Source organism: Harmonia axyridis, chromosome 2 (assembly GCF_914767665.1).
Source record: "Harmonia axyridis chromosome 2, icHarAxyr1.1, whole genome shotgun sequence".
NCBI lineage: Eukaryota > Metazoa > Arthropoda > Insecta > Coleoptera > Coccinellidae > Harmonia > Harmonia axyridis.
Window position 1 is genome coordinate 35,987,634 of NC_059502.1, and position 17,787 is coordinate 36,005,420.

Below are 17,787 nucleotides of genomic sequence, written 5' to 3' on the forward strand. Positions count from 1 at the left end.
TGTAAAGTTTGCTATTGCATGATATTGAAGCTGTTCTTCTGTCTTCCAATGTTCTGATATACACAACACCTTCACTTCCTCATTCTCCTTCAGTGCTTCTTCTAAAAGTTCTTTGGCATTGCCTATGGATCTAACATTTTGATGTAAAATCCCAAATTTATTAGACATATTCGGATGTTCATTTTGTCTTTGTATATTTCTCTGTGATGTACCAGCAGGTGTATCTACTAAAAAGAAGGTTCTTTTTGTATGTTTAGTGTTTGTAGGAATTCTCTATGTTTATCAAAATCAAAACGTTTGACCCCTACTCCATTTGGCCAGAATTCTGAGCTATATAATAGATCTTTTTTGTCTATCGGTGCAGTGACTACATATCTATTCAAACCATTACCTTTCACTGGAATTTCTTTAGTCCAAACTTCATTATCGGTAAGTCCAGTTTTTTGTTTGATATACCCATGTACTTTTTCCTCGGAGCAAGCTTTATTTACTCTATATATGTAAATCCAAAGTTTTTTCTGAACTCCCGTGAAATCATCATTAGTTGTCTCATTGCTTGTTCCTATTGTCCCCATTCTTTTCCTGTTCGGTCTTCTTCTCTGGTATTGCCATTGGTATTCTTTTTCATGATTCTCCTCATTGCTTTTTTCATTCTTTGCCATTTCTATTTTGGAAGTTTTAATTGCCCTTATTGGTTGGGTTTGTAATCTAATCTGTTGTTCTTGGATTGAAACCTGTTTACAGTATATTTGTTTACGTTGTGTTGTTTGACTTTCCTTTCTGGGTTCACTGGAACTACTTTCTCTTGTGCCTACTCTGTCTGCATATGATTGATCAGTTTGTTTACGTTTGTTATCATCCGTTATCTTGATGGTTGGAATTACGGCGCAGTTGTTATCTATTTGATCTTTACTAACCTCTCCTAACTTTTCTTGAAGTAGTTTATTACTCAATGTTAGGACGTTGTTTTTATCCCTCATTTCTTCCACAAGGAGCTTCAGATAGTGTATTTCCACTTTTAGGGATTTGTACTCATCCTTATCACTTTCATCTTCACTTTTCTTATCGCAGCATTCAATCATTCTTTCGTTGATGATTTTCACATTTTTCATTCTTTTTATGCAGCTTTCGTGGAAAATAGCGAAACACCTATTGCATATGCAAACCTTGCACGACTTTGAACAGCATTTGAACACTTTTTCACTGTTATTTTCACAATTATTTGCATAATCATCAGCCTCTCTATCAGACACGTCCGTCTCGTTCGACGCCATATTTATCATATCAAAGCTCCCAGAGCTTCTGGTGAATCACTACCGATGTGTGTGGCCTGGCATTGTCCTGATGGAACAGTTGTGCCGCAGGGGAGCAGCTCATAGTAGATAATTCCCTCGATAATTCCTGCCAATCTCACCAAACATATAGCAAAACCTTTCTAGCCGTCAATCCTAGCTTGACCACCGTTTCCGCGACCTCGCCATGTTTCGGCCACGACCGTTTTCGCTTGACGTTGTCGAATGTGATTCACTTTTCATCAACAGTCACATACCGCTTCAAAAATTCGGTTCATGAGATTTTTTTGTGTGTGATATCGATCCATCAAGCTTCTTCTTGTGACCAGCCCTATGCAAATTGTCTCAAACGGTTTTTTGTGCAATCTGTAGCTCTTGGGCAATCAAAATATATCTCACATGATGGTCGGGCTCGACAATGTCCATGATTTTATCGAAAATTTGCGTTCCAGTGCTTGGTCATTTTTAACATTGAAACTATCGGAACGAAATCGACCAAACATTTTCATCTTCATCGAAGAAAAACTGTAAAATAGAGTATTCTCTCTTTTCTAGTATCCGTCTTTGACGCGCGCTAGAACTAAACTAAGTCTTATGACTGTCACATTATCCATGTTGGCTTTCTTGATAATTTACGATAATCTTATGACAATAAAAATATTGTCATAAGATTATCGTAAATTATCAAGTTTTAGTAGAAAAAATTCTACTAAAACTCAACAATAATTCACCGCTTACTTTTAGGTAACCACGTTAGAGCCAAATAGATTAAACAATACGAAAAATGCCCAACAAAATATGGTATTTTTCAATAGAGTTCCGAAAGTTGGTTCTCAGACTCTAATGGAGTTGTTACGTAGACTGAGCATCAAAAACAACTTCGGCTTTCATCAAGATGCTGTACAAAGGGTAGAAACAATAAGACTACCACCAGAGGATCAAGCAGATCTCTCTGCTATCGGTAAGTTATCCATTTATATAACTCTTGAGTAGGCTCCTACCTTTCCCGTAACGTAACCTACCAAAGAACTATAATAGTTATGTACTAGAATTATGTTTTCGAATCCGCAGTTCTCCCTAGTATACAGGGTAATTTGTTCGTTAGTGAATTAAACTCTTTCACCAGCTATATATCAAGCCGTTCAACTTTTGAAGCAAATTATACTAAGTCATTGTCAATTTTTTTAATCTCATGGATTTTCTGGATTTTCTAGTTCGTGTATCGGGTGTCCCAAATTCGTTGTCTAGTGAGGGGCACTTTTCGGACTCGATTTTTGAGAGAATTAATTTGGTGAAAACCGTATCCTCAAAAATTCATCTGTTTTCAAGCTTTAAGAGAATATTGGAAAACGATGTGAAATGAAAAGTTCTTATAACTGCTTTATTATCGGTGCTATTAATGTGAAACAAAAACGTCCTTCTTGCACTTTTATTATCAAACCATAAAAAACATTAAAATCAAGCAAGTGGCTATCTATAATAATCTGTCAACTTCAGTAATACAAAATATTCGGGGGCCACCAGGGTATTTGGATTTAACATCGTTGGATTTTTTTAGTCATATTTAAAAAACAACATTCATTAATTTGAAAATGTTGAAAAAATCTAACGGTGGTAAATCCGGAAACCTTGATGGCCAACGAATATATTAATTATTTAAAATTCACAGACTATTTTAGATAGGCACTTGGTTGATTTGCCGTGATGAGACTGAAACTTTTGATGATTTTTATAGTTTGATAAGAAATTTATATATCATGTTATATATTTTCGAAAAGGAAAAAAGAACGATTTTATTTGTCATAGAAATTGTTGTGGTTTACATTTAAAAAGACACAAGTTTGTATCACAACTTCAAAACTAATGGCAATTGAAAATAAATTATTACACCAATGGATTCCACTACGTCATATTTGGTTGTTCAATATAGTCTACGTTATAATAAACGGATGCTACTGTAGTTAGTTCTCATATCAACAATCCATAATATTATTTATTCACTGATTTCTTCCATAATATTTCAGTATCAAGCTACGAACCACCAGGAGTCTTCATAAAACATGTAGTATTCACAAATTTGTCAGAGTAAGTGAACAAAATAACACTCTTGAAGAATTGGATGCTAATTTATCTTCTTTCACAGATATGGATATCCTGAACCGATATACATAAACATGGTACGAGATCCAGTGGAAAGGGTTATATCCTGGTATTACTATGTGCGAGCCCCATGGTATTTCGTAGAAAGGAAAATTATGTTTCCTGATCTTCCACTTCCAAATCCAAAGTGGCTCAAAAAGGTATTTATTGAAATCCAAGAATGATAATTCGAAATTAAATGACTTTGCATTTATGAATTCTTTGGACTGTATTCTTTTATGAATTTCAAAAGATTTCCTACACAAATTAACAGATAAATGTACCCAATCAACAATAAGAATTTCAATATCCAGTGATCATGATCATAGTGATAAAGATAACTAAGATAACACATACGAAAATTGATGGGGGAGGGGTATGAAAGAATTTATTTACGAAATTGTAAATAAAATGTCGAAAAGTATTTTTTTTTGTATGCGGGTCTCTGATTTCAGCCAGTTAAATTTTTTTGAATATCAAAATTTTTTTGCGATTCCATTTTCATGAAGATCCACGCAGGCGTTCAAAAGTTATGTCGATTGAAAGTTTTTGATAAAATACATAAAACAGCCTGTATCTCCTAAACTAATATAGTTAGGACATGTTTCTAGCACTGATTCAGGCTCACCAAAATGTCCTACATCTGCCCTGAAAACCTGTACAATCATTCGTGAAACACCCTATATACTTCATGCGAAGATTTCTATCTATTTTGAGACGTAAAATATACCATTGAATTTTTTCAACCAGATTTCGGGAAACCTGTATAGTCTCTAAGATTAAAATTGGCACATGAATGAGCGAGCGCCGCTCAAATGCTCCTGGCTTCATATCAGTGCTAGATAGATTTACCTTACTTATTTTTCTAGCTTGGAGGAATATAAAGGTGATATTTCCGTATCATTTTGTAGATACGGAAATAAATACATGATACAAGAATAACGAATATAATATAAAATATATATATAACAGAATTGATGATACATTTTGTGAAAACATCGGTTGAGGAACAAAATTTTTCCATATTCATAGAAAATACATTTCAGAATAGTATTTTTAGTCTGCTTTTATTGGTAACATCTTGAAAAAATCATTAAATTCCATTTCCCATTATTAAAAATAATGAATCTGTACTTCAACGTAAAATAATATGCAATAATCTTCACTAGCCGAAATAGCCTTAGTATAATTTGTAGTATTATCAAATTACTCGAATCCGAAATTGTTGTTTTCTAATACTGACATTCCCACGTAATTTTACTAATGAAGGACTTAACCTTCATCATTGTCTCCGAATGGAGACAATGCGATTCAAGTATTCACTTGAATCAGCTATCATTAAAAAATTGTCTTGCAGATTGTTTTTCTTCAATTAATCTTTTCTTCATTCCCGTAGGTAATTGGAGGTGCGGTAGGAATCACATTTCAATTAAATTTTTCATGCGGGTGTTAAAATAACTCACAATTCTTCAAAGCGAAGTGCATCTTGTAATGTTTCCTCATAGATTTCAGTTTTGCAAACCATCTATGAATGAAAACATTTTTTTTTTATTCTTATAGGATTTTGAAGAATGCGTTTTGTCTGGTGACAGAGAATGCAGGTACGAGGAAGGAGAGTTGAGAGACGTTAGTGATCACAGAAGGCAATCCATGTTCTTTTGTGGTCATCACAGGGACTGTCTACCCTTCAACTCGCCAGGTGCATTGGAAAGAGCTAAGAGAGCTGTAGAACAACATTACGCAGTAGTTGGAGTACTAGAAGAGCTCAATACAACCTTAACCGTTTTCGAAAATTATATACCAAGGTTTTTCGAGGGGGCAAGCGATATATACTGGAGTAAGTTGATTCAAGGGAACACAGCATCAAAAGTTCTGAAGCCTCTATACATGGTGTTCCTAAAATGGAAATACGAACAAAAATGATAATTTCATGTGAAAACTCCAATAAACATGGGTCCGCAAAAGTTTTGTTTTCCTGATGTCAAGTTTGATTTTTTTCCCATAGCACCTTTCCTTCAAAATATATTTCAGTCAACTTTGGCATATATATTCCAATGAAAAGTTTTCATCATGTGATATGCTTATTTCGAACACTTCCACACTTTTTGATTACTTGTAGAAAAAATTTTCAAACAATTCTCTCTTCTCCTTAGGAATATTCAAATCATTATAAAGATCCAGTTAGAGAGCTGTAATGAATAAATTGATTATAAGATTTATTCTATCCATTAATTATAAGTTTTGGAACTTATTTGCCTAATCTGTGGCGAAGATTAATAAAAATTCGATGAACTGGTATGATCTCACCATAAAAATCTATCTCTATCTACCTATCTCGAAAACAAAGCATTTGAAAACCCATCTTTATAAGATTTTTTCTTGAAATTATACTAGAAATCTCTCATTTTCTTTTGTACCTCCAATTTAGGAACATCTGTATATTAAATGTTATGATAAAATTTGGCTATTTTTCTGTTGAAATGCAATTTATTGAGGAAAAAGTAGAGTAAGAAATGAAATAGGGGGTATGCTGTATTTTTACCTCAAAATTGCTCGAAAAATCAGTTAGTGAAATTCGCATTATTTGAACTGAATCCTTCTGCAAATTTTATAATCTCCTTGAGATCAAAGATGGTGACTCTATGTCTCTCGTTGACTGATTTTCAGTTTTCTTTCTAACTACTCATACATACCTTCTCTTTTACATATTCGTTCAATTTTGTTGCAGATGAGATAAGTGTCTACAATCCCATCAACAGAAACTCTTTCAAACCTCCAGTGAGTGAACGAGTTAAAGACATAGTCAGGCGGAATTTCACAAGGGAAATAGAATTCTTCCAATTCTGCAAACAGAGACTGAATAAACAATACCTCGCACTGAAACTATATGATAAGAAATGAGATTCATGGAAATTTGTACCATTGAAAGGTCAATAGGCTTCTAGTCTAGGCAAGAATGAATGACATCGGCCTTGAAAAATTGGTGATAAAATTAGGTTGGATAGATGAAACGAATTTTTATCCACGAAAAAGTATTTACTTCTAAATGATGTGAAAAATATCTAGATAATTCTTGAGGAAGTTCTGTACACCATTGCTTATTAATAATGAAATTGTGATCATAACTTTGAAATCAATTCATTGCATTCATTTTTTTTATCACTTATAGTTTCTAAAGAATTTGAAAATTAATAATCAATGTTTACTAATATAGTTCAAGCTGAATTTTTTTATTCAGAATTTTATATTGGGGTTGAGTTTGTAATATCCCTTTGATCTATATCAATATCTTTCTTCAACGTTTTTACCAATATTCTTATTCTTTCATTATAAATTAACAGGATATTCAGCTCTTTCTACTTCGTGTACATAGAACCATCTTATTGCTGAATATAAATTCTTGGGTAATCTAGAATTGAAAATCGAATTGCTCAATCATTCTTGACCGCGACAGAGGTTGCAAGCTAAAGATGTGTGATAATTTGAAGAGGGGTGCAAGGTATGCATGATATATTCGTTTATAAATTTCTGAAATGTGATTTTTATTGAAGATATCTACAAAACTATATACATAGTCAGTAATGTGGAAATAAATTATTTCATGTACTTTTGTTTTTTTATTATTCAAAGAGGAACATGGATACATTACATCTAGAAAAATATTGAAAAACAAGTCTCTCATAATTGCAGAATTCCTTCGTATCATAACGTCAATAAACAGATCAGAAATAAAATATCGAATATTCAAATGAATTCAATATCGAATAGAGAATTTGAGCTGCAGAATCAATTAAATCTATTAAAATAACTATTTGAAGAAGAAATAGAATTCTTCTTGTTATGAAAAATATACTTCAATAAAAATTATTTCAACGCGTACCAGTAACTTGGCACATAGTCTTATTTCGATTTGCATAGAACATAATCTTATATAGATAAAAATCAGACTAGGACTGAAAAGAAATTACTAGCAACTAATAAATACTATTTACAACAACAATGTATAAAAATAAATAAATTAGCTCATTTATTGCTTTGAATCTTGGTTGTTTTCGCTCTACTTGAATATATGAAATGAAATAGTGCAACTTAATGTGTAATTTTCGATAGATTTCTCATAAATATTTTCTCAATCTTCGAAGTGGTTCCACAGAGATTTCTCTTCATTTTTCTATGGCAGGTTTCGAAACCTTGATCAGACTTTTCGTTAACATTCACCCATTGCACCTGAAAAGAAATAGAACAAAATTAAATCATGACCAAACAAAATTCAAGAGTATTCGTCAGTTATTTCAGTAAACGAAATAAACCAAAGTTGACATAATCGTGTTAAGAAGGTACCTACGATTATAATAGAAATGATGAATGCCAAATCATATACAAAAAAAATCAATAAGTAGGTAAAACGAAACAATAGTTATTTGACCTACTAGGCAGCAAAGTATTAGATTGACTGCAGCAGCGCGGCTTATAGTTCATAGCAGAGCGTAGCGAGGCTAGTAATTCAGCCAAGGAAGTCAATCTACTTTGCTGTCGAGTTAAACATATGATTTTTTCTTCGATTGTTCATAATGATACATGTAGGATATTGTATTTGCAGATGATTATAATTCCCACAATCTTTTTATTTTTTCTGTAGTGGTAAATTAAAACGAAATTCGATAGAAATCGCAACTGTTGGAATGGTTGGTTGCTATGGTGATTATAGTTCGACAACTTATGAAATATCTGAAAGTTTTTTTGGAAAAATATAGAATATGTTTATATTATGGACAGTGATAGCGACTTAGAAGTACTTACTTCTCCAGAAATAAGGAAGATGGCAAAAAATATTGATTGTCAGAAAATGTCGAATGTTTTATTCGCATTGAGAATAATCACTTTGCTGCCTAGGCAGGAACGTAGTTAACTTGCTGTCTAGGCAGAAAAAGTAATACTTTGCTGATTGATTTGTGCCTGCAAAATCAATATTTGTTGTCAATCTGAGAAAAAACCATTTATGCGCACAGTTCGCCATAATTAAGTTCCTTGCTTATATTGACTGACAGCTAGCTTAAGAGCTAGCAGGGTTCTTTTGACCAACTCATTACTCACAAAGATGTGTGATATTTATATAATACCTTATTACCGGTCGATTCAGAATAGTTATTTATAATACAAGTGCAGAATGCATTGATATTCTTCCACGAGTTCAAAATTCAAAAACGAGCCACGAAGTGGCGAGTTTTGGAATGAACGAGTGGTAGAATGAGCCTTCTGTACGAGTATTATACATTATTTTCTCTAATTCATTGCATTTTCATTGAAATTAATGAAATATTTCCATAAATATATTTTAGTGATTTTTGCATTGAAAAATGTTGGTTGGCAGAACTGATTTCTTTAAGGCAAATTGATGAATTGACAGATAAAGCCGTGGCGGAAAGTTCGGAGTACCAACATAGAATAATAAAATATAACCATGAAAACTGTGCGTTTCTGATATATTCTCGCACGATTTTGTTCTACAAGATGTGGAAGAATGAACGGAATAACCACAGAATTAGAGAAAATATTATTATTGCAGGCATCTCGCAGTCGCGTCACCAAATTTTTATTTTTTGAAAATGTTTTGTTTTTAACTCACTCTAAACTACAATTTTGATATGGTGCTATTCACATGTTTAAATTTATGTAAAAGATTATTTTTTTTATGATAACTTTGCGATCCCATGGTAGATACTTGCAATCATTGAAATGGCTTGGCAATTTTTGTTGACACTCAAATGTACATAACAACAAATTAAAATTAAAAAATACTTTCTTGATATTTTCAAGAATTGAAATTCAATGACGCTACTGATAAATGGCTACCAAAAAAAAATTGTTATTGACCAACAATAAAAAAATCTTTGTGGAAAATGGGACCGCTAGCCCTCTTCTACTATGACAACTCTTTGGTGTCTTCTGGAAGATACTTCCAAGTATTGAAATGGGTTAGCCTTCTCTTTACACCCAATCAAATCTGAACAACAAAATATCGAAATTGTATCTATATGTGAGTGGTATGAAAAAAAATCTTTTTTCGGCAACCGTCCGGGAAGTGCTCACTTCCCGGACGCTTTTTCTTTGAGAAAGTAGCATTTCCCGGCCTAGTCCGGAAAGTACGTACTTCCCGGACTAGGCCGGAAAAGAATCATAGAATCCATAGCAACCGAGATAACGGCTGACAGTTCATATGAAATTAGTTGTCAAAAATTTGCATGTTTTTTGATCGTAATCGCAATAAAATAATGAAAGCAGCAGCGATAGTGTTATTTTACATGGTTGCCGAAAAAATATTGTACGCAACACGCCCGAAAATGGTTTTTTTGGACTCACAGACTTCCAGGACTCGCTTACGCTCGTCCTGGAATTTTGTCTATTCGTCCAAAAAAACCCTATTTTCCGGACTTGTTACGTAAATTACTATTACATTTTTAAAAATTTTAGTTGTCACGAACCTCAAACATTTGTAACAGCGTAAATTCTACAATTACCATCCAATTTTCATGGAATTGGGTGTGGATATCCTGTTTTTTCTGTAGATGAATTCATACAAATTTCTGCTTTTCGAAATTAATGTAGCTACGCATTAAGCGTTAACGAACATGAAAATGTCGATATTTTCATATCTCGCGTTCTGCTAGTCCCATTTTGATGAAATTCATTTATTATGTACTTTCAGATTAGACCAAAATCAATTCCAGAGGAACGGACTGAAGAGTAAGCATTGAGAATGAACAAACGTGAATTCCCTGGAATCTCCATATCTCACGTTTTGCTTGTCCGATTATTATTATGAATTTAAGCTTTCTACCACTACTCATCAGATGTTTATGAAATTCGATATAGGTATTAAAGCCAAGTCATCAGTAATGTTAGCTCTTTGCCCCAATTAGAACTTTTAGGCAGATATGAGATAAAAGTGTTACAATTGGCAGAATATTTTTGTAATTGGTTTCAGAGAAGTTCTCGTTTACTCACGCGTTTCAAAGTTATCCAGAATAGTATACAGGGTGAGAACTATTTAGAGGGCCACTACAGGGATTTCGGAAATCGTTAGAAAGACAGGGTGTCCTTAATTACAAAAAAGTTGCGTCATTTAGGGATGAGTGTGTTGGTGTGAACAGATCCGAAATGTCTCCATTGGTTCCCGAGATATCTCGAATATACTGAAATCGAGATTATCTTTTTTTTCCTGTAGAACTCATTTGTTTTTGGAGATAACTTCACGAAATTTAGTTTATAGCCATAATCCAATATAGAGATACTAATGGCGTCTTCAGATTTTTTCTTTTTTCCATTATTTCAGAGACGCGATAGTCATGTGATGATTTCACATAACTATTCAAATTTGCGTAGATACCTAGACTCGATATTTTTGTCGAGTGTGATACATTGTTGAAATCGTAATTTTTTTCTTCATCACCTCACAAGGAGGATATGGCGTCCATAAAAAAAATTGACTATCGCGTCTCTGAAACAATGGAATGGAACGGACACCATTAGCATCTCTATATTGGATAATTACTACAAACCGAATTTCGTGAAGTTATCTCCAGCAACCAATGAGTTATACAGAAAAAAAAATCTCGATTTTCAGTTTTTTTTTTAATATCGTGAACTATTGGAGATATTTTGTATCTCTCAACACAAACACACTTATCCCATAATAACGCAAGTTTTTTGTAATTGAAGCCACCCTGTATCTCAAAAGGGTTTTCGATATCCCTGTAGTGCCCCTCTAAATAGTTCTAACCCTGTATAATGTATTCTACTAGTAAAATTTTCCATTAGAAGTTCAAAAATTTTTTCATTTCGAAAGTGATTACAATTCGCAAAGCTTACTTACACCTTTAGACTATTCAGTACGAGGATGATCAATTATTGACGCAAGTTTTTTGTAATTGAAGCCACCCTGTATCTCAAAAGGGTTTTCGATATCCCTGTAGTGCCCCTCTAAATAGTTCTAACCCTGTATAATGTATTCTACTAGTAAAATTTTCCATTAGAAGTTCAAAAATTTTTTCATTTCGAAAGTGATTACAATTCGCAAAGCTTACTTACACCTTTAGACTATTCAGTACGAGGATGATCAATTATTGACTGGATTATCTACCTGCTGAGTTTCTGGTCAAAAATCGCATTCAGGGTTCTCGGAAAAAGGAAACGTGTAATAACATTGCGTTAATTTTTAACATCGGCAAATAAAAAGCACTGATCTAATGTTCGGAGCTTCTGAGTGTCCGTCATTCATGCGCTTATTGAAGACCTCAGAGTTGTTTATGTACAAGGTGCTCCCAAATTGGAGGTACAAATGAAAGTGGGAGATTCCTTGGATAATTTTAGGAAAAAAGTATCTTACAAACATGGGCCCACAAACGCTTTGTTTTCCAGATGGAAGGTGTTTCTTGTAGTCCTAGTTTTTGAAGATTACATGAGTTTATCTAATCTTTTTGAATCATTACTACTGATCGGCTAACTAAGCACCGAAACTAATAATTAATGTATTCATCACAGTTTACTAACTGGATTTTTACATACGACAAAACTCAGTATCGAAACTATGTTTTTTTTTCAATTCTTTCAATCAACCAGTGGTCCACCAAAATGAAGTTGGGAATTATATGTGACAAATTTCAGTTAAATGTCTTCTGAAGTCGAAAATGAAATTCAACACCCTGTATTTCGAAGACAAAGATTTTGTGGGCCTATGTTTATAGGACTTTTTTCGTGAAATTATCTAAGGAATCTTTCATTTTCGTTTATTCTTCCAATACAGGAACAGCCTGTGTAGAGGAGATATGATTTATGATTTTTCTGTTATCGGTTATTGCATTTAGAAGACGTTTTCTTATCATACTGTCTTCGTGAAATTTGAACTTTCAAGTGCTTCAGTGCTTGATCAGCTGTCACTGAAATATGAGCTCTGTTCTCGATGTTCTGTTCGAATTTTTTTTTAGTTTATATAGATGACGCTTTGAAAGCACGGAGATGGCGTCGATGGCTGCACTATTCTCAGGACAGCTTGGGACATAAACCCAACCGTTCTAGTGAAAAGTCACCACGCTCCGCTATGGAGATAATACTGAAGATTCCATCAGTTGACTGAGTACGCAACCAAAATTTCGCAAAATTTCCTTGAAATTATTATTTTATACCGGCACAAAAATTTTCAGCTGGTTGGATCTATTAATACTGAATTATATCTTTCCTAAGTTTTTTCTAGAATTTTATTTGGTTCCAAGCTTTCATGAGACAAACAATCATCCTACTAAACTGATTGAGAAAAATTAGAAAAAAAATGGGAAAAAATATTCTATTGGATTTTGAATGCGATTCAATGAAATATTCAATCTACTATAATTTTCCAATATGGAATTCATTGAGATCATTTGACCATTAGAATTGCTTGTTATTTCCATCAGTAGGTAAATTTGGAAAATCGTTCAAGGAAATTTTGTTGTTCAATTTTGGAATATGTAGACATTGCGGATGTATCAGTTAAGAGATAATCCGATTTATCGTTGTATGGCTACATTACTCCTGTGTAAAAATTTCAATTTACTTATCTTAAATTTCATTAACACTCATATATATTTTTCGTATATAATCAGGATGCAATTCGGATCATTGAAGATAATTATGTTTTCGATGCAATTCTAATCATTAAGATAATTTTGATTAGTTTTGCATCTGAACAATTTCTTATGTGATATTTTTTCAAATCGAAATTTTCGAAATGATCAAAATAAACTATGGTCAAGGTTAGGACTCCGGATCAGTAACCTCATATCACTCTGATTTATCCAAAACATTTCGCAATATATTTGAAAAATAATATAAGCGGTCGAGCCTAAATAAAATTTTACCCGTAAGTTGACGAAGGATTCATTTTTAAGTTCATTATCCGAATAAAACAAATAAGTATCCGATACTGAAATCTATTCGATCCCAAAATAAACACCAAAATCTGGTTCAAGTAGGTATCAACGCTTCTGGATTACATACACAACGTCTTTTTATTTTGACTTAATAATCACACAACTATGATGAGTCTTACAGGGATAAAATGAGTTCACTATATAATAGCATAACGTTACGAATTTCTGTACGAAAATACCCCAATAGGCAAATAAGGTCGAGAAAAAATGACTTTTAAAAATTTGATCGATAATTTTTGGCAGGTAGCGGGAAATGAAGGTGTGTGAAGTAAACACCGTTTCAGAAAATGTTAAGCCGTAGCTGTGAGAGCAAACATAATAAACACACCAAGATACACTAGTAGAATAAATTAAAGGATCAAAAAAATATTCGAAATTTTTAGCGGTTTTTCAAATGGCTGTATTTTCGATAACAATGGTCGTATCTCAAATTAAGAACAAATTTTTTGAAACTTGAAGTTTATAGTTTAGAGATCTCATGATGAAAGAATTTTCAGCAACGTGTACCGCTCAATCCTAATGAATACAGTATCTAAAATTTCAGCGAAATTTTTTCAGTTTTCATTTTTGGCATACAGACTTGGAAATTTAATTTCCAACTTAACCACTATATGGATGAGATAACTTGTTCATTCAGCTTCAATACCCTTTTTTCATCATTTCGATGCGGGCACTTCTCGCTGAAATATCGAAATTTGAATTGAAAAGGACCTTTTTGTCTTTAACCATCAATATCTCACCAATCAATGATTGCACAGAAACTATAAGAGATATTTCGAAAACTTGAATGAATTCTCTACAAGAAGTAGCTATTGGATTTTCAGAAAACATTTTTTTTCGTTCTCTACATTAATTTGAAAAGTTGATAAAAAAAGTGCTTTTGGAGGCTTTTTGGATAATCAAGCACTGGATTGAAAACATCGAAAAAACCATCAATGATGAGTATGCGTTTTACAGTTCAATATCACCACATAAATCCCAGAGAATTTCAATTCAATCCATGAAGCGTTTTTTTTGTTTCATTCGATCGACTCCAAATGAATCAATTCAACATGTCATTATCATTTCTTATGCGATTCCGTAATTTCATTCCATGATCTTGATGATATAAACCGAATTAAATTCGAAGTTGGTATACCCAAGTGAATTCCGAAATCGATCTACTCGCTTTTCAGAAATTGCATAACTCAACTTTTCATCTATAGAACTTTCACAACGCTAAAAAAGCCAGTTTATTCTCAAAACGAATTTGTAAAATTTGAAAATTATTTTTGATTTCCTAACATGGTTAGAAGGCGTGATCCTTCAATTTTTTGAAAATTCGATCGAATGAAACAAAAAATTGTTCTCTAAACTATAAACTTCAAGCTTCAAAAAGTTCTTTTCAAATTGAGATAAGGACCATTGTCATCGAATATACAGCCATTTGAAAAACCGTTAAAAATTTCGAATTTTATTTTGATCCTTTAATTCATTTCCCTAGTGTATACAGCATATTATAGTGTCAACACTTCTTCACTAATGATCTTTAAATTTCAGTTCGTGCCTAGAACTGTTATTTAGATTTCGTTCTGAAAACGGTGGGGTCGATACAATCGATTTTTCCGTATCTAGTTAGTGAACGATTTTGATATCGGACAGAAAGAACATTTCAACAAAATTATGAATGAATACATCTGGTGTGATGAATACTCTGGTGTGATTCGGAATTGAATCAAATGAAATTACCTTTAAGAAAATAATTTAGAAGTTTGGAGGAACGAAAGTAATGTAGTCTGAAAAGTCTTTTTTTACTTCTAATAAAATTTTTGTTAAAAATATTTCCAATTACAACTTACTTCCCTCACTTTTAAATTTAATTCGAATAATTGGAACCAAGTTCTCAGAAATTGATGGTCATGTTTCAATAAATTACAGAAAATAGCTAATTGTATGAATTATTCATAGGAGAAAGTTTTACCGCCCCATGAAATTTGTTGAATGAATAAGATAGAATGAATAAACCAACCTACATATTTATAACATTGAGATGGACTAAATTAAAAGCTTCTAGCATTCAAATAAAATGAGATCATTTAAACTGATAAACTAACCAAGTAGGAAGAAACTACCATCATCCAATAAATTAGTGAATATAATATCTACAGAAAACAGTTCCGAAAAAAAATATCTCGAAGTCATTTGCTCCGCAATGAATATATCATTATATTATATTACTACATTATTTTTGTCAACAAAAAATATTCTTGTATTCAACATCCTTCCACGTTCCATCGAGCTGACAACGTCATCATAAAAAATGAGGAGATAGCTGATATGAAGCCAGGATGTCTTGAGCGCTTGTACATTCATGCGCCAATTGCATTCTTGGAGACAACATATAAACCTATTTACAGTAATGTGGCCTCCAAGAGTACAATTTACATACAAGTGATGAGTGCTCAAAAGCACGCAACTTCAAATTTTCATACAACGAATTGTTTCGATGCCAGAGCAAGTCAAAAATGCTATTGATAAATTTCACTTCGATTTGTTCATATATTTTCCATATTATATCCAATTTATATGATTTTTCAATTAACAAGCAATGAATAAAGTCACAATATCTGAATTATTTACACATATATCATCTCAATTGATTAATTCATAAAATACGTTTTCATTCGAATATGAAATTCTAGTTTTTCACCAAAATTCTCCTGAAATAGATTTTTGAAGATATGTATTTTCAAATCCCTCAAAAGTTCCATTAACAATTAAATATTTCTAATGATTCAGGAAAAATCAAATATATCTACCATAAAATGTCTCTTGGAGTCAATGACATTGACATTTTATTATGTTTTGGATCAGGGACATGATGAAAGCTATGCCCTACTTCGATGAGTTCAGGGTCTCCTTAGTTCACATTTAGACGCATAATCCACAACATAACGAGTTGAAGTTTAGAAGAGTCTCAGATTAAATCGAGAGTTACTTTCTAAAAATGATACGAGAAAAATTCAAAAAAAAATTTCGGGTGAAAATAGTCGAAACACGTTCCTAACCTAGTTCCATTTCTATTAGGCATACTTAATCCAGAAGTTGTAATAAGAGTATATTCACGTTAATTCATGGATCCACTCAATAAGTCGACGTCAATCCAGAATCGGGTGAAATTCGTAATAGTTAAGTATTTTTGAAAATATTGTCTTCTCAATAAAAACAAATAATCTGCACTCTGTGATGGTCTTCTCACTTTTCACAGATATTTCCCGAATACTGCTTTTTCATACTTTGGCTTAAATTTTATATTCAACTGCTTCAGATTGAAACTCTTTGACAACTAAAGATTCAGAATTAATATTTAATACAGTTTTAACTCAATACATGACTCATGTTCTGATGAACCAATAGAATCCGTGGATTACGTATCGTGAATCGGTGTATAATCGAATATTATCTATGCTCTTGTTATATAATAATTGACTAAACTGAAAAAAAATGTACGGGTCAGTTTGACATTATTATAATAGTAGAGCAAAGGAATATTCAATAAATAATTTCTAAATGGTATGACACTTACTGATTTATTTCTTTCAATTTTTCTCTAATAACAAATGAGAAAAATTTTCCTGTTTACCTAAAAATGATTCGTATGTACCCCTGAATTTCTTTAACTTTAAGATTCCAATTGAAATGAGGAAAATAGAATCCTTTCATGATTTCTGAGCGAGACATACATATATGTAGTATGACAAAGTGATATAATAGGGGTCATTTAAATTGTGAGAGACACATAGTGACGTTTTGAAATTAAATTGAAATGAAATAAATCATCAATAATTCAGAAACTTAGATTTATTAAATACACGAGAATTGTCCAACATCCTTTATTTGGAATATAAGTTGATTGCGTCATGAAAACCAGACTAAATCAGCAAGAATATTGGAAAAAATATGCAATATTTCAGTGACTAAAGATCTTGTAATTTTCCAGTAAGATAAAATGATATTTTAATGCTACCTGGAAAATTTCAAGATAACTCTTTATCGGCACCATAGAAAATAATAATTAACAAAAAAAAAACCGATATATAATACATCCGAGCGGTTTGAATTTTTACGTCTAATAATTTCAACTCTTATTCAAATTTTCATGTTGATCGAATCATGAGACAATTGAAAATTCGGCAGAATATCGAAAAAATCACCCAATATTTCCGTAAAAATAATAATAATAATGTAATAATAATTCAAATGTTCATGCCGAATTTCAGGAGTAGGTATCGTATCATCAGAACCTCTCATCCAGATAAATTAACCGACAACAATTACAATAATTAATCCTACATGTGAATGCAGATCTGTGAACGACAAATGCGAATGAATAAAGAAGAGCTCAAAAGCGT

The 17,787-nt window shown here is 32.4% G+C and overlaps 2 protein-coding genes across 5 annotated transcripts in view; one reads left to right on the forward strand and one right to left on the reverse strand.

Annotated features, from left to right (window-relative positions):
• LOC123673237 (heparan sulfate 2-O-sulfotransferase pipe) overlaps positions 1 to 7,037 on the forward strand; it is a 46,046-nt gene extending 39,009 nt beyond the window's left edge. Inside the window, exons 4-8 of the mRNA XM_045607708.1 lie at positions 2,037 to 2,253; positions 3,317 to 3,377; positions 3,436 to 3,592; positions 4,992 to 5,268; positions 6,160 to 7,037. Of these exons, the coding sequence (XP_045463664.1) occupies positions 2,037 to 2,253; positions 3,317 to 3,377; positions 3,436 to 3,592; positions 4,992 to 5,268; positions 6,160 to 6,332 (885 nt within the window). The 3' untranslated portion in view covers positions 6,333 to 7,037. The remainder of the gene's footprint in view (positions 1 to 2,036; positions 2,254 to 3,316; positions 3,378 to 3,435; positions 3,593 to 4,991; positions 5,269 to 6,159) is intronic.
• LOC123673236 (glycogen-binding subunit 76A) overlaps positions 7,036 to 17,787 on the reverse strand; it is a 53,502-nt gene continuing 42,750 nt past the window's right edge. For all 4 annotated transcript variants that reach the window (XM_045607704.1, XM_045607705.1, XM_045607706.1 and 1 more), the window contains exon 3: positions 7,036 to 7,658. The gene's annotated coding sequence lies outside the window, so the exon portion shown is untranslated. The remainder of the gene's footprint in view (positions 7,659 to 17,787) is intronic.